The following is a 21029-nucleotide window of genomic DNA, read 5'->3' as shown; positions in this document are numbered from 1 at the left end:
TTGGGATGACGAGGCTCCATGCTGTGATATTAATTCTTTGCTGCTTTGATGGATTGGGCAGATGGCTTATGGGATATGGCTCTCTGGTGTCTGAATAAATGGTTTACTTCTTCTACCTTCTATGTGGAGAATCTCATATACTTTGTGATATAGAACCACACAGGCATTTTGACAATTATCATCTATAACATTATTCTTGCCTTGCTGATACATATGTACTGACACTAGCACCTACCCTCTATTGTTTTTTCAAATTCAAATAAATGCCTGATAACAGCTTTTCTTTCCTTTTGCTTCTTCCTCTTAGAAACCAACTGTACCAAAAAAGTTCTGATTAATCAAGGTTTATGTTGTAATGTATATTATATGCATATAGTAAAAATGTTTGGGTGGATACCTATAAAAGTTTAACATCACATACAAAGGGACACAATGATAAATTTCCCTATGTGTCTTGGTATTTCCTCAGCTTCTTTCTTTGTTTTGTTTTTTTTTTTTGGCAAGGCAATTGGGGTTAAGTGACTTGCCCAAGGTCACACAGCTAGTACATGTGTCAAGTGTCTGAGACTGGATTTGAACTCAGGTCCTCCTGACTCCAGGGCCAGTGCTCTACTCACTGCACCACCTAGCTGCCCCATCCTCAGCTTCTTTCTAACAGTATTAGTCCACGATTTTTCAATGATGCCAAATTCCACAAAATTATAAAATGTTAGAAATGAAAGGAACCTTGGAAATTCTAGCATCCAACCTTCTCCCCATTTTACAAATGAATAAATAAACCTAGAGAGGCAGTGAGTTGCCAAAGATCAGTGAGCAGCAGAGCCAGGATTTGAATATGAGTTTCCTGACTCCCATTCCAGTATTCCTCCTGCTATCTCAGGCTGCTGCTAACTTAAAATTTTCTGCTTGGAAATTTTGGTTTCATTTTTAAAAAATAACACACTAATGAATATAGCTGCCAAAAGCAGGATTGATGTCTCAAGGATTTTATAAGTGTAGGCAGCTTTTGTTTATGCCTGGATTAACAATGCTGACTTTCAAAACACTTGAACATCTTTTATAATTTTATCAGGAGGGCTACTGAGATAGTTAATGGCTTACCTCTATACGCACTTAAAGGTAATAACAGTTCTAGATAGATAGATGAACTTTCTGCCTTATAGTAAATGCAAATGCCACTTGTTAGTAATGGTCACTTCCAAAATTACACACAAATAGTTTCTAAAGATCACTGTCACCTCAAATATTTCTAAAGTTCCCACCTAGGTGAGACTGCCAGCATCATCTTCATAATTAGGTGGTTTCTAGGGTTAAGGACTCAAGAGAAAACCTTAAAAAAACCAATAAAAAAAGATCACTCTTAGATAAACAAATGCATGTTCCCATTACTGTATAATTAAACAGTCTGACATTTAGTAACAACTTTTTCAATTCAAATATAAGTTTGCCAGCATGCCATAGCATCTTTTTATTTAATCTACATTACTGCCTCACAGAGGCAAAAATCAACATTGGTAATGGTTCATACTTGGCTTGGAGACCTAGTATTATATTCATATTTTCACTGCATTTTTCAATAAGGCTTATATGCTACTTGCTACTAGTATCTTCCAAATTTACTTTGTCCTTCCACAAGTTAGCAGAGCAAAAAGGAAGCCTATTTTCTGTGTGATGATGATCCCTTAGCCAGTAATGTTTTCAAAGACTTTTGGAAGACTTCCATGGCAGGAATACTCAGAGGTGAGTTGTATTGTTTTCAAACAACAAAAAGAAAAGTGGAGAAAGGAAGAAAAATAAAGCTTCTCATGTCTGGTCTGGTGGAAATCTTCACTCACAAGTAGGAGGCTCTCTTTACCCTTCCAGGCAGCTGATGCAGGCAAATGTTGGGCTTGCTTTAGACATTCTAATCAGGGAACTTGCCCTGGGGTTGCCTTAGCCAGATCTGGATATATATACTCTGGACAAATACTCCCACCGTCATATTAAAGAAAATCTGCCAGAGGTTGTAGAGTTCAGATAGATAACATGTTGCATAGACAAAATAAGCCAAAAGTCAAGAAAGATTCTTATATTCCTCCAGTCAGTGCAGTAGATGAGCAAACAGCACAGGTATAGATAAGCTGCTGTTCCAAGGAAAAATGCAATGACATAAATGAAATTCTCACCACCATTCTGGAAGACTTTCTATGGCATCAAAGCCTTGAATTAAATTCAGAGTCCCACGTAAGAGACTAAGAATAAATACCACAATCCCTGGCAGAGTCACTGGCTCCAATTACTGGTGAGCAAAAGAAATCTAACTAGCACTTTCTCATTCCACAGAAAATGAAGATGTGAATCCATTGGCTGATCCCATTTCACATATGGAAACTTGATAAGGTGGTCTCGGCTTGATTTCTGTTTGCATGTCAGAAAGTTTTGTCTTTGTTGAAAAAGACCAGGAATTGTTATATTGAGGCTTGGTCCTTCAAATGAAGGAAAGTCAATGAAAACAGTATGGTCTGACAGCAGTATTTGTCTTCATCATATTGCAAATACTGATGAATTCCTTCTGAAGCTCATCCAGGAAAGAGAAAGCCAAGACATTTGGGCAATTTTCAGTACACAGCATCATGTGACTCACTCCCAGGGAGCTAATAAAATTAATATTATATCATCCAGTTTTCAGTATACATCTATCAGGAAGTTGACCAAGTTTCTTTGAGAATAATTTAAAATACTTTCTGCATTCCTGCACTTCTGTGCTTTGTTCATAATCAGTAGTAACAGAAAGCAGTAATCCATCCTGTACACGAACCACTGAAGCAGATAAAACCGTAGACATTTCAACAAACATAAAAGACCTGCTGAGCTGAAACCTGCTGCTCTGTGTGACAGGGCACGTGATGCATCATGGGATCTGGGAGCACTCTTGCCCCTGGGAAGGCTCTATCAAAATATTTTTTAAAAACAAATTCACAGACCCCAACTTGAAAATGTCTGCCACAGATGACCTGAGGATTCAATACTCTGAGCCCCAAAGATCCAGGGTAGCCCCAACCCAGGAGGTAGAGGTCAACACAAGAAATACATGGGACCCAGAGCAAGACCAAGCATAGTCCAGCACCCCACCCAAAAGAGCTAGAGAGGGTGAACTTGACCTGGAACAAAGTTTTAGTACAGGAATTAAAGCTGAAGAGATGAATAAATCAAAGAAAGCACCTGGCCATATTAAAAATTACTGTAGACCTAGATATTCCAAAAAAGAAGGAACAAGTAACTTTAACAACTGTGAGCAGGGAATTATAGGGAAAAAAAATCAATTTTCCACTTAGTAAATGTGAAGTAAGGAATAAAATAAGAAATAAAAGCTCCAGAGAAAAGAATGGAAGGAGAGTTTAGAAGAATAGTAAACCTTACCCAAATAACTGACCCCTTGAAAACTAGAATAGACCAAAGAGCAATCAGTAACTCCATCAGAATGCAAGAGCTATTAGAACAGAATCAAAAGACTGAAAAGATCATAAGGAATCTAATGACCTAGAAAACAGCTCAAGGAGAAATGATTTAAGACTACAATTTAACTATAATTTTTTAAAAAAGGACTCTGTATTTCAAGAAATCATAAATAAAAACTGCCCAGATCTATTAGAATCAGAGGGCAAAGTGAAGACAGAAAGAATCCACTGATCACCTCCCAAAAGAAACCCCAAAACAAAAAGTCCCAGTTGTGTCCTAGCCCAAATCCAGATCAACACAGGAAGACACTACACACACCAAGGAACCACAGTCAGGATTACAAAAGTCCTGGTAACTTCTAAGATAAACTACAGGAGATCTTAGAATACAACAGTTTAAAAGGTAAAAGATACAAGGTTACAATTAAGAATAACTTTCCTGTAAATCTGATATAATGCTACAAGCAAACAAATTTACCTTTAAAGTAGAACACTTTAGAATTGAGGACTTTTAAGCACGCTGATGCAAAGACTAGAGCTAAATAGGTACTCTGAAAAGCAAACACAAAAGTCCAAAGAAACCTAAAAAGGAAAATTTATTTAAGCAATTGGAAGGGATTGTATAATGAGGCAATGCTAACATTATAATAGGGGGAGAAGAAATAAGTGTGTCCCTTAAGAACTTTAGGGGTGGATTGGCTGTTCCATTGTGAGGATTTTAAGGAAGGAAGGAGGAGAGGATAAAAGAAATACTCTAATATAGAAAACTGGAAAAAGGGGGTAGAACTTGCTAGATCTCTTCACTGAGGTGGGAGGGAAGAGTATGGAAGAAGTGTGGGGGGCACCACTTCAGATGAAGCTCACTCTTATCAAAACAAATGAAAGAGGGTTGAACACACAAACAACATTCAACAAGTAAACAAGCAGGGAAGGGAGAGGGGTAGTTAAAAGGGAGGATAATATCTAGGAGGCAATAGTCACAAGCAAAACAAACTTCCTGATCCAGAAGAAGGGATTCAAAGGGCAGAAGGAAGAAAAGCAAAAAACTAGAATTGTAGTGGGGTCTTTATGAATTAGGGAATAAACACACGGTGGAATATGAATATAATAGAATATTATTGTGCTGTATGAAATGACAAAATGGTTTTAAAGAATTCTAGGTAGCATGAATTAATGCAAAGTGAAATGATTAGAACCAGAAAGAATATTTACACAAGGACAACTCTGTAAAGAAAAACATTTTTAAAAGACTTAAGCATTAATCAAAGCAATTGCCAATCAAGTTTCTAAAAGAAGCCTATTATTTACCTCTCCTGACAAAGAGGTGATGGACTCAAGGTGCAAAGACATACATTTTTGGCCACAGATATTTTATTCAGATTTGTTTTGTTTGACGATGCTTATTTTTACAGTTTCTTCCCTGCCCCCTTCTTTAGGTTTTTAATGGGTAGGGAGGGATTTTTTAAGAGAAAGGAAGAGTTAGCAATAGTGATGCTAAAAAAGGAAGAGCCACTGAAATATTTCTTAAGATTCAAACAACAGAGGGAAGTTCAGAAGGAAGTACAGATAGGGAGAGAATTATAATATACTTTTTAAAAAAGCAAGCAAAATGAAATACTCTGTTTCAAATAGGTAATTCTTTTTTTATTTTGCTGTGTGTATAGAAAGGCCTTTTGAGAAGTGTTTAAATTTAGAAAAAAAAAAAGTAACATTAAAAATTGAATAAGAAAAAGTACAAGGTTAAGGAAAATGCCAAAATACAAATACAGGATCGCAATGGAAAAAAAGTACATATAAAAAAGAAAAAAACCATCTGAGGACGATAGCTGACCACAAGTTGAATACAACTTCTTTACAAGACACTACTATTGGTAGAAGCAAACCAGTATAGGATTGGAACATATTAAAAAGGAAAATAGCACATATAGTAGCAATTAGCACATTTCCCTCCTATTGATAGGACAAGAGATTTACAATTATTGTATCTTTGCTTTCATGACATTATTTATAATACTACTTGTATGGATTCACAGTTAGAATTAAATGAGATGATATATAAGAAGAAGTTTTGTAAAACTGAAGAGCTCTTTGCTAGTTATAAGTATCACTGTTCTGTTACATATAACTCTAAGGTATTATGATTTATAATTACTATATACATGATGCATCTCAAGCCAGATCTTTGGTCACAAATACAAACAATTGTGACACCGTTCCTATGGGAAAATAGAATCTACTTTTACAAAATAGTTAGCAGAAAACATTGGGACAAAGAGTGATAGACTGTATGGGAACTTGGGGATAAGCTGTTGTTTCTTTCTTTTAAAACTAGGAAATAATGTTTACAACATATTTGCTTTACAAGCCTGGCATCACTTTATCTACATATTGTTGACTCGATTTCATTATGCACCTCCCACTTTCCCATGGACTACAAGCTGAATATAACTACTTTAAAAATAGAGCCATTGGCAAAAGCAACATAACACAGTGAGCTTGGAAGAGGTTGATCTGAACAAAATGGTTCACTTTATTTGAGAATGACCCCTACCCTAAGGAAGAGGTGGGGATTTTAGGCATGGAGGAGAGTCAGAGAAAATGTTCAGAGCCAAGACATGGAGTATCTTGTTCATAGAACAGCCAGGAGGCCAGTGTCACTGGATTGAACAGTTATGTGCAGGGGAGTAAAGTATAAGAAGACTGGAAATGTAGTAGGAGCCTAGGTTTTGAAGGGCTATGAATGCCAGGAAAACATTTTGTATTTGATTCTAGAGGCAACAGGAAGCCTCTATAGTTGACTGGAGGGAGGTGGGGGGAAGAATTAAGCAAGGGTTTTTTTCAAGATGGGGAGACATGAGCACATTTGTAGGCAGTAGGGAATGAGCCAGAAGGCGGAGATTGAAAATAAGTGAGAGGGTGGAAATGGAATGGTATCTCTTGAGTAGACAGAAGGGTTAGCCTTGGTAAGGAATCATAAAACAGAGATGAAGGGGCAGAGGGGCAGAAGGCATATGATACGAAATGAGGAAGAGAGGAGAAGAGGGAGCTTTTTCTATAAAATGTGAGGCAAAGTTCTATGCTGAAAGACTGGGAAAGAGGGAACCATGGAAGGTTTGAGGAATGATGCAAAGGTTTGGAATTGCTGCTGACGAGGGCCCAGTTGAGGCTGTATAACATATATCTGTAACAGAGCCAATTAGAAGCTAAGGAAGAAGCATGGACTAGTTCATGTTGAAAATATCTTTCAGTTCTAAATCTATGATGCTAAAATGACCTTCTGAAACTCCTAGCTGTGTGATTCTTTATTATACCAAAGTAACAATAATCATCATAACAAAAACGATAGCATAAAGTACAAAATTGTTTAATTTTAAACTATTCAGGGAAAATAAAACAGAAGTAGAGCTTTTCCTAGGCACTCACTTGTTTGTCAGCACTTTGATCCTCTCCTGGTTTCTCTCATGCTGAACCCGTGCTTCTTCCATATGGATGCGTTGGTCTTCTATAAGCCCTTCGACCTGGTTTCTGGCAAGCTTGGTCTGCTCCTCAAGCTGAGCTTGCAGTGCTTCTACCTAGACAGATCAACAAGAGGTAAAAAGAACCAGCTCTACTCCCCTTTACAACTAGTTATAGTAATAGATGCTAAATCTGTAAGAAAATTAAAAATCAGCAGCAACATTAACAAAATAGCAAAAAATGTTAAACAGATCTTTCTTTGCATTGCCTTTATTGGGGCCAGACTACACAACAAAATAATCAACTGTACACAATTAGTTTAGATTGTATTGTTGGAAAAGCCAGTGACTTTTTCCTAATCCTGAGGTTCTAGTATTCCCTTGTGAGCTAAGAGCCCTCTAGCTAGGCAGGGAATATAAAGAATCTTTCCTTAGTGTTTTTGGTTGAGAACAATTACCTTATAACCAAATAATTCTATGACTTCCTTCTCTGGATCTTGCTGTCAAGTCCAATTGTAGTCATTACCTATAGCTGGAAAATAATACTTAAACAATTGGAGTACCTTCACAGGACCAGGATTTCCAATGTAATCAGATAAAGAATTGTGGTTCCACGTGGCATTCAGTCACCAAATGGTCAAAATATCACTGGAAGAAGAGTCACTATTTTAAGGAACTTCAAAACCTAGCTGTTACATAGTGGATGTATCATGTACAAAAATTTGGCAGGAAGGACATTCCTCTCAGTTTCTATATTCCCTATCCCAATAACAAAGGAATTTCACACTTAATATTGGCTAAGAACTTAGAGTACCCCAAAGAAGGACTTTATACAGTCAGGAAGCAGGAGTTTTGAAATATTTAAACTATGTCTGTTATATTTAATCTTACATTAAACAGTAGAGAACTGTATATGGTAAGCAGGTACTTAAAATATTACAACAATTTAATTTTGTGGAAGTCAGAAGCTGTTGTCTGACAACAGATATTTTCTACCTGCAGCACGAGTATCTGATTGTCTCTTTGGTATTTCTCAGGACTTTCTTGCATCTCTTTTATTGATCTTCCTATGGTTCTTTTAGTACCTGCAGTAGAAAACAGATTAGTTAGGAAACTAATTTATTTGGCTTTTCTTCCAGATGAGCAGTTACCCATTTTATTCTAGCAGGGAAAAGCAGAGGTGCTCAGTCTGATCTCAGAAAAGAGTCTAGTAGAAAAAGGAGACAAAAGAAAATTTTACAGCAATCACAATATTTTCCCCCTAAAAATATAGTAAGGAACTCTGTGGGACTCCTCCTGATTAACAATACCCATTCCATTCCTGTTAGAAAGGGATAAAGTTTGGCCTCCACAAAAAGAAACATCTAGCATCACGTGGTTAGAAGTGAGTACTAAGAAAAGGAGAAACAATTCTCAGAAGTAAAGCTGTAAACAAAAGTAGGACAAAGGGTAAGCTGGACCTGTAGCATGCATGCTTAATAGCTTCATGCATAGTAACTGACACACCCCACATAAAATTAGAGCCTCACTATCTGTCCCATGACTGGGAGGGAGATCATGTCAAGGAGCAATACGTAATGGCGATATCCAGGAGATTGTAACCTGGAAGAGCTGGGACCAATCCCAACTCTGAAGAGAGGACCAGGAATGATTAACCTTATAAAAGCTTGCTTTGTTCCTGTATCTGGGCCCCAGGTGGCCCACTTCTCCAGGATCGCATCAAAGCTTTCCATCACCCACTCCAGTGTCTGAGATCTTAGTTCTTAGTGTTTCTAACAATTACCAAACACTGCACTGAGTTGCAGAGTACTCCTTCTGAGCTAGATCTATTTTCTTAGTAATTGCTGGTTTATCCAGGTTGTTTGAGGATATTCATATTAATTAAACAATCTGTTGAATAGAGCTGCCATATACATACACACACACATATCACACTTGGATTACTAATTTTCAAAAGAAATGTAATACAATATACAACACTAACCACACTGAACAAAACTGAATCTTTCTTCAATTGCTTACAAAGCTCTTCAGAATCTTAAAGAGTGCCACCAGGTCACCAATATCAGTATCAACTATTATTGTAAAGGGGCAACTAAGTGGTGTGGTGGCACTGGTCCTGAAGTCAGGAGAACCCAAATTTAAATCCGGCCTAGACACTTAACACTTATTAGCTGTGTGACGCTGGGCACATACTTAACCCTAATTGTCCCACAAAATAACTAAATAAATGAATGAATGCATAAATAAATAAATAAAAATAAGCTATTATTGTATAGTATTTTTTTTAATGTTCATTTAGCTGTTGGATTCCAAAGAAAAGTCTGCTCATTGGTACCTGCTTTGGAAGCGAACTCATGTTCATTTGGCTGCTTAAAACGAGCAGTCTGTTGGGGAATCGTAACCTGAAAGAATCAAAAGAGACATTCCCTTTAGAGAAAACGTTTTACTTTCCAACCTGTACTCCTAAGATCTAACATCATCCCCACAGGACATTCACCGCATTGCACACAGATGTAAAAGGAACTAAACTAAGCATGAGACTCCACAGGCAAAGCAGAGGAATTAAAGCTTGGGGTTTGCACTTCCTTGTATACCAAAGTATGGACCTGATTCACCCTGAGTTCAGGCATGCTGTTTATTCTCTTTGTGGGCCAGGATCTTAATCTTTCTTAATCTTTCAAAGAAGACAGAGTTCTTGGTACTTCCACATGGCATCTAATTATCACATGGCCAAAATGTCACTAGAGAATGATTTCCTACTCTAATGAACTTTAAAAATCCATCTGATACATAAACCGATATGCCATGAACAAAAACTTACCAGCAGAGATAAATTCTCCTCAGTTTCCAAATTCCCTACCCAAATGACAAAAGGAATTTTACTCTTAACATTAGCCAGGTAGAGAGTCCCAAAGGAAATAATAACTATAAACATAAAAAATATGTAAAAAACTTAAGTTAAAAAAAAACTTAGATTATATCTGTGTTTTTGAACATATAAATTATTATTTCTGGAATACTCTTCTCCTATAGCCCAGAATATCCCATGAAATTTTCCGTGATCCTCTTAGCTGAGAGTAATCTTTCCTTCTTAGGATCTACCATGACTCTTATTATACTTTCATATTCAATGTTGTATTTTATGTGTGCAAGTGTTAATAACTCCTAGTTTAATGAACTATAAACCCCATTAGGGAAAAGACTATTTTATTCTATATACTTGACAAAACAATTTGCATAGTACCTTACAAAAGTAGTTCAATAAATATTTGTCAAATGAATTATTTAAGTTAAAACATAGCTATTATAAAAATGAGGATTAAGGGTATTTGTATGGAATTCTCCATCCAGTTCTACCCATGACAGATTTTGGTCACAATTGTTTCAATTACTCTAGGTTGTTTCTATAACCTTGAGTCCCAAACCTTATAAACAAACAAACAAAAAAATCTCTGGGACCAGGCTGTCCCAATAGTCACTTACTTTGTGTAGAGGCTCCTTGTGAAAATAAGTTACTTCTCTAGAATCTGTTCCCACTAAGGTCAAAAGATGTTGAATTTTTTTTCTGTCTTCTAGCTCCCTATAGTCACCAGAGAATATTATCAATAATTGTTCCTTGAACATGTACCCTTTTCCATTTGAGAGGAATTCTCCCTTGCAGAAAGAAACAGTCAGCCTGCTTCTACAGGACTGTGAGAAATAATAACTACTCACATTTACATTTTGCATTAAAATTTACAAAGAAATTTCTTCACCACAATTAACTAATGAAGAAGGTTGTACAAGGATTATCTTCAATTTTATAATTAGAAAACTGAGGCTGAGAAAAGTTAACTTGCCCAGTAACATTGCTAGTAAGTGTTAGAGTCTAGTTGTGAACCTAGGGCTCCTGATTCCAAATTTATATAAAAATCTATATCACTATATTCCTATATGTCTTTCTTTCTTTTTTGGGCATAGTGATGGTGGTGGTGGTGGAGGCAACTGGAGTTAAGTGACTTGCCCAGGGTCAGACAGCTAGTAAGTATCTGAGGCCACTAACAAGGCTTCAGCTCTAATCTCATAAAAGTTCAGATAACAGAATATTGGAATTCAGAGGGAAAAACTCAGAAATGTGTTCTTAGCTGTCATTAGAAAAGAGATATGTACATAGATTTAAATCAGTAAAAGCAATGTCATACAGTATGACTAGAAAGGATGAAAAACAATTTGGTTTTGTCCAGTGCATATTTGAAATCTCCTCCCCTGCTAGCTCCCAGCAGAGGGAAAAGTGCACTAGATTGAGAAACAGAGGTTCTGGATTCAAATCCCTACTTGTATAACCTTGGGCAACTCATTTAAACTTTCTGGGCCTTAGTTTTCTCATCTATAAAAAGAAGGGGTTGAGCTAGATGATCTCTAGGGTGCTTTTTAATTTTGAATTCTAGGATATTATGATCCCTTTTCTGCTCAGTACTTGATTTTTAACCGGTCATTTTCTGAGTACAGGCGTAACACATGCTCGCGCTCCTGGAAGAGACAGATCTGCATATCACTCAAGACTTTCTGTAACTCAGCAATCTCTTCCTCCCTCTGCTGGATTTCCATCTCCAGTTTGTGCTACCAAAAAAAAAAAAAAAAAAAAAAAAAGGGCAGGTGAAATGATCCTGAGCTTCACAGAGAATATTTCCTAAATATAACCCTATCTAGCTCATATAGTAACATTCAATACAGTTCCAGAGTACAGAAAGCTTCATAATATTTAAATGCTGTGGGAATGATTTATGAGACTTCAGTGAGTCAATTAGCCACCATGCCACAGGGTGTTGAAAGTCAGTTTCTGAGTGTTTTCAGAGGTAGCTGTTATCAATACAGAATATTCTAAAAGGAATGTGGACCTGAGCTATTTGTATCAGCTGGCATAAAATACGTGAGGGAACATCTAAATCAAATTTGCTCCATACAAGGGTTATGTGAACAATGTATTAAACGTCAGAATCTTACATAAAACCTTTTAGCACCATCTCCCATTGGAGGGGGATATCCTATGGAAGTACATATCCCAGGATTTGGTATGACTAAGATGTTTTAATACAACATTCTTTATAGCTACCCACGCTGGACACAAGTTGATACTTCCTACAGGCATCTACGTTCTAATTATAATTTAAAGAACAACTTAGCAAGAAAGATTAGAATGAGGACTACATTGCTTTTTCTTACCTGGTCCTTGTACATGTGGGTATATTTTTCCAGTTTTCTCAATAGTTCTTCATTTTGTTCATCAAACTCAAGTATTTTTCTTCGGTAATATTCCAGTAGTTCTTGGGATGGGCAGATGAAATTTAGGCGCTCAGTAATGGAGGGCAGGGGAGTTGACTCCTCTGAATCTGTAGGAGATCTTGTCCCAGAAGCAGCGCAGTGTTTAGAAGGGCTCTGGGAGCTTGGTAACCTAAAAGAAATCATCACAGAAGTAAAAACTGAAGTTGGTTAATATTTATGGAATTCTTAGAATTTGGTATATTTAGAATCTAATATTTATTCTGAAAGATGGAGATTTGATTAACTAGTCCACACAAATCTTGTGCTGAATAATATTTAAATTCTGAATCCCATAACTCCATCTGAGATAGCCCTTTTAATCAGCCATTTTTAAAACACACTTAAAACTTTTCTTTTAAAATAGGTGAGGTTTTTTAGATTATTTGTGTTGGCCATGGATCTAAAGTAATATTTCAAGGAGTTGGAAGTAAAATATTGATATCACTAAAAAAATTATAGAGGACATCCATCACAGACTCCTTTTCCCCTAATCTACACCTCAGAAGTCCTCTTAATGATTCCCTATTCTTTCCTTCTTCGCTTCAGTCTCAGATGAAGAAGCAGCCCTTTTCCTTGCCAAGGTCAATGCTTCCCCTTGTACTCTTGACCCCATCTTGTCTTTTCTTTTTGAGCCTGTTCTTTATTTTGTTTGCACAGTGTCTGGCACACAGTAGGCACTAAACAAAATGAAATCCACTGACTCCAGCTCTGCTGCCTACAGAGGTGCCCAGGTCACCTTCAGCAATGAACAACTTTTACTTGAAAGTCATACCCTCGAGCTATTATCCTTTATCTCTGTTTCCTTGCAGTCAAGTCCAATTCTTTATGATTCCATTTGGGGTTTTCTTGGCAAAGATACTGGAGTGGTTTACCATTTCTTTCTCCAGCTCATTGTACAGATGAGGAAACTAGGCAGACAGGGTTAAGTGACTTGCCCAGGGTCACACAGCTAGTAATCGTCTGAGACTGAATTTGAACAGTGGTCTTCCTGACTTCCAGGCCCAGCACTTTATTCACTGCACTTCCTAGCTCCCCTTTCCTTGTCTAGCCAAGGCCTAAGAAAGATCATCCACTGCCCATCAACTGAGGAATGGCTAAACAAAGTGTGGTATGTGGATGCAATGGAATATTGTTATGCTGTAAGAAACCACAAATATGATCAATGGAAAGACACAAACTGATAGAGAATGAAGTAAGCAGAACCAAGGAAGCAGTATACAGAATGACTACAACAATGTAAATGGAAAGGACAAAAACCACAAAACGGCTGAAAGTGAATGTTGCAAAATTACAATGAACAAGAATGGGTCCAAAGAAGAAATATGAGTAGCTCCTCTTTCCCCAACTCCTTTGCAGAGGTAGGAGATCCACAGTATGGAACACGGCATATTTTTTTTTTCAGATTTTTTTCAAAATGTGGATAGCTTTTTCGTTTCTTTTTTCTTTAAAACAAATTCTTTGTTAGAATATCTCTGTGGGAGGGAAGAGGATGGGGAAAAAAAGGGGAAATTTAAGCAATGTTAAAGCAAAAGATACCCAAAAAATCTATTTTTTAAAAATCTATTTTTTACATGCCTCCATATCCTCACCTCCCACTCTTTTCTCAGTCTTACATCCTGGCTTCCCACCCTAACACCCAATGGAAACTGTTCCTTCCAAGGTTACCAATGATCTATTAACTGCTAAATTCAATAGCCTTTTCCAATTTCATATTTAACTTGACGTCTCAGTAGCCTTTTGCAATGTTGACCACCTCCCCTTCCTCTTCCTCCACACTCTCTCCTCCCTTGGCTACCCCTGAAATACAGGGACTTTTTCACTTTTGTTTTTGTATTTATTCCCAAGGCCTGGTATATTATCTTGCATACAACAGATACAGACACAAAAATTTATTGGAATATTATTGTACCATATGAAAATTATAAAGAATTTAAAAATGACATTAAATGATGTAAAACAAAGAAAGCAAAACCAAAAGATTATATGTGCTTTCTATAACTATATAATTGATTACAATGATAACTACAAGAAATCCATGTTAAATACACTGAAAGACAAAAAGAATCACAAAAATATGACTGTTAGAACACAGTTCTAATTAATAAAAGATCACAATTAGTAAATAAGTCTCCAAACATATAAACAATAATTTATAACTACTGGAGGGGTTTCTTTATTTCCTAAATTTTCTTATGTTCTTATTTACATATCTGAATACCTGTGCTGGTTAAGGTAATTTAAAATTAATATACTCTCTAAAAATACTGTTCAGCTGACAATTTTAAGTTCTAAGAAAAAGATCTTCTAAATGGCAAAGGCCTGGAAAGTTATTAAGTTTTCAGCAAATATGAGACTTTAGCCAGAAACACTGATCTGAATGTTAAAAAGCTTCCCCACCTTACAGCATTCATTTTATACCCAGAGCTGCCAGTTTAGGATCATAATCTCCTGTGCAAAGATGTGTAAAGTAGATCATAACTCAAAGGGGGAAAAGGAAGTGATGGTTTCAGATAGATTTTTTTGTTGTTATTATCCCCTAAAACATTTAGGAATAGGTAAAAGACAGTAAAATAAATGTGAGAGGAAGCAACCTTTTAAAATTATTTAAAATGCAGGAATTATCATTTTACATAAAATTCTGTATTTTCAAAAGATGTCATCACCTCCAGTTACCCCTAATAACAGTCTAGGAAACAAATTTGTATTAAAGTATTGCTAACATTTTGCAAATGTAGGAGCTATGGATGAAGGCTAAAAGAGGGGGTGAGAATCATATATACCTAGTTTACAGCAAAACCAGGATTAAAATTCCCATTTCTACAATGAGAAGGTGGTGTGGTGTATCAGAAAGAGCTCTGCATCTCTATTCAGGAAGCCTGGGCTTAGATCCTGGCTCTGACACTGTTGGAAGACTAGTAATACTTGAAATATCCACCTCAAAATGGCTGTTGTGGAGGAAACTTAATTATAAAACTTAAAAGTTCTATATAACTGTGAGTTATTATTATATATATGGTTGACAAAGCTAAATCTATCAACAATTTGTATCCCACTATTGGGTAATAGCCAGTAGTATCAATACTAAGATATTTTACTATAAATTCTACATAAACAGGAATTGCAATAATTAATTTAAGGTCTAGAAATTTCAGTTCTCTATAGGCAATTCCCACTTTCCCTAACCATACTGTAAAAGTGAGAACTAGGGAAGCTAAAATATGGGGATAAAAAGAATCATACTAGGAATTACCACAATAATTTTTGGGCTCTAGTATCCTGTCTCTCTATCCCAATACATAAGAAACTTCAAATCTAAGTTCAAGAACTATATCCCTCCAACTTCCATAAGAAAGGTGTTATTTTTGGACAAAGGCTAGAATAAATGTGTTATTTTTTTTCAAAGCTTCATAAGACTTTATTTTGAATTTTTTAAAAAGATAAATCCCCATTACAATTCTTTTGTTTTTCTATTATGTTTTATTATTTAATGTTTTTAGTTTTCAGCATTGATTTCCACAAGATTTTGAATTGCAAATTTTCTCCCCATTTCTACCCTCCCACCCACTCCAAGATGGCATATATTCTGATTGCCTCATTCCCCAGTCAGTCCTCCCTTCTGTTACCCCACTCCCCACTATCCCCTTTTCCCTTACTTCCTTGTAGGGCAAGATAGATTTCTATGCCCCATTGCCTGTATATCTTATTTCCCAGTTGCATGCAAAAATAACTTTCTTTTTTGAACATCTGCTTTTAAAACTTTGAGTTCCAAATTCTCTCCCCTCTTCCCTTCCCACCCACCCTCCCTAAGAAGACAAGCAATTCAACAAAGGTTACACATGTATCATTATGCAAAACCTTTCCACAATACTCATTTTGTGAAAGACTAACTATATTTTGCTCCCTCCTATCCTGTCCCTCTTTATTCAATTTTCTCCCTTGACCCTGTCCCTTTTCAAAAGTGTTTGCTTTTGATTACCTCCTCCCCTTATCTGCCCTCCCTTCTATCATCCACCCCTTTTTTTATCCCCTTCCTCCTCCTTTCCTGTGGGGTAAGATACCTGATTGAGTGTGTATGTTATTCCCTCCTCAAATCAAATCTGATGAGAGCAAGATTCACTCATTCCCCGTCACCTGCCCCCTCTTCCCTTCCAATGAACTGCTTTTTCTTCCCACTTTTATGTGAGATAATTTACCCCATTCTTCTATCTCTCCCTTTCTCCCTCTCTCATCCCTTAATTTTATTTTTTTAGATATCACCCTTCATATTCAACTAACCCTGTGCCCTCTTGTGTGTGTGTGTGTGTGTGTGTGTGTGTGTGTGTGTGTGTGTGTATTCCCTTCAGCTACCCTAATACTGAGGTCTCATGAATTACACACATCATCCTTCCATGTAGGAATGCAAACAAAACAGTTCAACTTTAGTAAGTCCCTTTTGATTTCTCCTTCTTGTTTACCTTTTCACGCTTCTCTTGATTCTTGTGTTTGAAAGTCAAATTTTCTGTTCAGCTCTGGCCTTTTCACTGAGCAAGCTTGAAAGTTCTCTATTTTATTGTAAGTCCATATTTTGCCTTGGAGCATGATACTCAGTTTTGTTGGGTGGGTGATTCTTGGTTTTAATCCTAGCTCCATTGATCTCCGGAACATCATATTCCAAGCCCTTCAATCCCTTAATGTCGAAGCTGCTAGATCTTGTATTATGCTGATTATGTTTCCACAATACTCAAATTGTTTCTTTCTGGCTGCTTGCAGTATTTTCTCCTTGATCTGGGAGCTCTGGAATTTGGCAACAATATTCTTAGGAGTTTTCTTTTTGGGATCTTTTTCAGGAGGCGATCAGTGGATTCTTTCAATTTCTATTTTACCTGCTGGCTCTAGAATATCAGGGCAGTACTCCTTGATAATTTCTTGAAAGATGATGTCTAGGCTCTTTTTTAGATCCTGGCTTTAGGGTAGTCGGATAGTTTTTAAATTATCTCTCCTGGACCTATTTTCCAGGTCAGTGGTTTTTCCAATGCGATATTTCACATTATCTTTCATTTTTTCATTCCTTTGGTTGTTTTATAATATCTTCATTTCTCACAAAGTCACTAGCTTCCACTTGCTCCAATCTAATTTTTAAGGTAGTATTTTCTTCAGTGGTCTTTGGACCTCATTTTCCATTTGGCTAATTCTGCCTTTCAAGGGATTCTCCTCCTCACTGGCTTTTTGGAGCTCTTTTGCCATTTGAGTTAGTTTATTTTTTAAGGTGTTATTTTCTTCAGTATTTTTTGGGGTCTCCTTTAGCAAGTCATTGACTTGTTTTTCATGGTTTTCTTGCATCACTCTCATTTCTCTTCCCAATTTGTCCTCTACTTCTCTTACTTATTATTCCAAATCCTTTTTGAGTTCTTCCATGGCCTGAGTTCTTCCATAGCCTGAGACCAATTCATATTTTTCTTGGAGGTTTTTGATGTAGGCTCTTCGACTTTGTTGACTTCTTCTGGCTGTATGTTTTGGTCTTCTTTGTCACCAAAAAAAAGATTCCAAAGTCTGAGTCTGAATCTGAGGTCATTCTTGCTGCCTGTTCATGTTCCCAGCCAACTTACTTGACCCTTGAGCTTTTTGTCAGGGTATGACTGCTTGTAGAATAGAGAGTACTTTGTCCCAAGCTTGAGGGGTTGCACTGCTGTTTTCAGAGCTACTTCTTCACAGCAAGCTCTGCCACACCAGTGCTCCTTGTCCCCCAAGAACCACCAACCAGGATTGCGGCCCAGATCTAGGCAGGGCAAAGCAGGCTTTGCACTCCTGCTCTGATCTGCCACTTAATTCCTCCCACCAGGTGGGCCTGGGGCAGGAAGCAACTGCAGCTGTAGCTCTGGAAGCAGCCTCAGAGCTGCACCACCTCTGCCGCCCCTGGGGCTAGGGCCGACTGTGAATTCCTTTCACTCTGTCCCAGCAGCTTTTTCCACTAACCTTCTCTGATGTCTTTGGTGTTTGTGGGTTGAGAAGTCTGGTAACTGCCACAGCTCAATGATTCAGGGCCCTACAGCCTGTTCTGCCCAGCTCCTGGTCTGGTTGGTCCTGGCGTGGCCCCCACTGGGGTCTGTTCCTCTCTGCTCCCAGCTCCATGAAATAGACCCTTCCCAGCGACCATCCAGGCTGTCCTGGGCTAGAACCCTGCTTCGCTCTGCTATTTCGTGGGTTCTACAGCTGTAGAATTTGTTCAGAGCCATTTTTTATAGGTGTTTAGAGGGACCTGGGGGAGAGCTTAAGCAAGTCCCTGCTTTCCAGCCGCCTTATTGGCTCCGCCCCATGTGAGTTATATTTTAAACCCTTTAAAATGGGAAGACTTCTTGGGTCAGCTAGGTGGTGCAGTGAGTAGAACACCGGGCCTAGAGTCAGGAGGACTTGAGTTCAAATCCGGCCTCAGACTCTTGACACATTTACTAGCTGTGTGACCTTGGGCAAGTCACTTAACCCCAATTGCCCTGCCTTCCCCCCTCCAAAAAAAAAATGGGAAGACTTCTTACTTTTTGGAGATAGGGGTAGAAGGTGGGGTATACTGGTACATATTGCTTTTTCCAGCACCTGCCAAAGAAACAAAGTTCAGAATATGTGAGCATAAAAGAAACTGTGGAGCACAAAATTTCTATTACCCAGTCATCATTAATAATTTCCCCAGTAGCATCACTATAACCAATAAGCCCAACTGTTTTGAAATTCTACCACTATATTGAATTCTCAAAGAAATTCTACCTTGCTTTCGCGTTGGCCTCAGAATATGCAGTATTTCAATCAGGAAACTGAATCAAGAGAATTATATTTCTCTCCTTAATACAATCTGGTCAATTAATTTTTTTCTTCCTTATTTCTAGGAGGAAATAAATAAAATGGGTATTAACCACACAGTTGATTAATGGACTGTGTGCCATGGAGACAGCATTTAAACAATGGGTTTTTTTGGTTTGTCTTCTCCCTCCTAGGAAAAACAAGTAGCAAAGGCTTTGATAAGGGGAAGCTAGGTGGTACAGTGAATAGAACACCAGCCCTGGAGTCAGGAGTACCTGAGTGTCAGATCCAGGCTCAGGCACTGGATCCGTAATAGCTGTGTGACCTTGGGCAAGTCACTTAATCCCAATTATCTTGCCTTCCCACCTCCAAAAATAATTAAAATTAAAAATAAAAAGGCTTTGGTAGTGGCATCAAAATTTTTCATTATTAACAAAACTCTTCATCCGTTTCAGAGTCAGTAAGATTCTGGCACAATAAATTGTTAATGAAGTTTAGGTACAAGAATGTGTTCATTCATCTCACAACACTAGCTCTGGTGAAGTTTTATCCGCTGGCACATCAGGACTCTGTCAACCCATTAGCACTTTATGTGGACCTCTCCTTTTCCCTTTACCATATTTCAATATGTACAATAGTTATGTGTGTATACATTCTGTCTCCTCTACTAAAAGTAAGCTCCTGGAAGGCAGGGCCTGAGTTTTATTTCATTTTTTCATTTTCGGAAACTGTCTCTCGGAGATTGCTCACAACTGAATGCCCTGAGCAAGAAATCAACGGGGCTGTTAGTCTGGAACTCCTAGACATCGAGCCCTTGGTCTGAAATGTCCTGGCCTAGTGTCATCTCTCTGATTCGTTTACAAACACCAGGATTCACTGGCAATAGTAGAACGGATGGAGAAAAGATAACCCAGCTATCCCTCGCCATTCCCGGGCTGACCCCCTAGATCCTTCTAATTGTCCTTTTCGCAGCCTGGTGTTGTAACGGGAGCATTAAAACTCCTTGGGATCTGGGGCCTGGGTTCAAGTCCTAACTCTGAGGCTTAGTATTTGTATGATCTGGAGCAAGTCAGGTCGCCTCTCTGAACCTCAGCTGCCTCATCTGTAAAATGGGGGAGCTGACACTGATCCTCCCTAAGGTCCCTGGAGGCTTGGAAGAGTCCAACGATCCTCCCCCCGGTCCACCCCTGTCCTCCCTCCCGGGATTCAGGCCCCAAGGCGAGACCTCTTCCCTCTCACCGTATCTTCCGTCTCCGGGGTCTGTGGGATCCTACACTCAAAAAAAAGGTACGACTTGTCAGTCTGCGGTCGCAACGGAAATACCTAAGTTGAACGAGAGGGAAACGTGGCGCCACAGAAACCGACCAATCACCTTGAGGGTTACAAAGCTCGTCCGATTCCCGACCAATGGAAAAGTGGATTAGGGCGCGGTGAATTTCAGGCACGCCTTTCCTCCACGTCCCACAAGACATTTCACCTGTATCAGCTTCCGCAAAGATCACTGGGAAATGTAGTTCTCGCTTCCCTCTTCTCACTCCACTCCCCCCCCCCCCCCACCTCCGCCCCTTCCCCCTCACCGGCCACGAGTTTTTGCCTTCTCCAAATCACTTAGCCCGGAGTAACTGGGCCGGTTCGCCAGATGTGCTCACCCCGGTTCTAGCGTGCACCCGGCTAAACTTAACCAAACTGTTTTTCTCTCCCTAAGCAGCAGTACGGGTATCGTTGTTTTCTCTACTCAAATTCTTACATTCTCATTTTTTTTCCTATGCACAATACAAGGCATCCATCCATGCCTATTAGTAATGGGAGGCTCTCGTCCATCTCCTTTCACAAATAAACCATAAGAGGTCCATCCAACATGCTGGGGGTTTTCTCCACAAAATACTCCCTCCTGTGCCTCATAATGGGTTAACATGCTGCTTTAAAGTTTGCAAAACTCTTTACATATATTATCACATTTTAGTCTGACAACTGCACTGGGATGCAGTTGCTATTTTTAGTTAGTACACTTATTACTAAACCATGCTGCCTTATCCACAAGGGATGGAAGGAGGAAAGCTCTGGC

At 38.3% G+C, this 21029-nt stretch overlaps 1 protein-coding gene and 1 pseudogene across 2 annotated transcripts in view; both read right to left on the bottom strand.

Annotated features, from left to right (window-relative positions):
* CCDC77 (coiled-coil domain containing 77) overlaps positions 1-20258 on the bottom strand; it is a 41299-nt gene extending 21041 nt beyond the window's left edge. The window contains exons 1-9 of one of the 2 annotated variants that reach the window (XM_036758529.1): positions 20204-20258; positions 18932-19046; positions 18706-18763; positions 12098-12326; positions 11352-11494; positions 10379-10475; positions 9231-9297; positions 7889-7977; positions 6861-7009 (exon numbers count right to left, since the gene is read on the bottom strand). In XM_036758529.1, coding sequence (XP_036614424.1) covers positions 6861-7009; positions 7889-7977; positions 9231-9297; positions 10379-10475; positions 11352-11494; positions 12098-12326; positions 18706-18746 — 815 coding nt within the window. In that variant the 5' untranslated portion in view covers positions 18747-18763; positions 18932-19046; positions 20204-20258. The remainder of the gene's footprint in view (positions 1-6860; positions 7010-7888; positions 7978-9230; positions 9298-10378; positions 10476-11351; positions 11495-12097; positions 12327-18705; positions 18764-18931; positions 19047-20203) is intronic. The other variant, XM_036758530.1, reaches the window with a different exon arrangement.
* LOC118849613 lies at positions 1895-2848 on the bottom strand (annotated as a pseudogene).
* Positions 20259-21029: the final 771 nt, after the last annotated feature.

The sequence above is a fragment of the Trichosurus vulpecula genome, chromosome 5 (assembly GCF_011100635.1).
Source record: "Trichosurus vulpecula isolate mTriVul1 chromosome 5, mTriVul1.pri, whole genome shotgun sequence".
Taxonomy (NCBI): domain Eukaryota; kingdom Metazoa; phylum Chordata; class Mammalia; order Diprotodontia; family Phalangeridae; genus Trichosurus; species Trichosurus vulpecula.
This window is presented reverse-complemented; position numbering and strand designations above follow the sequence as displayed.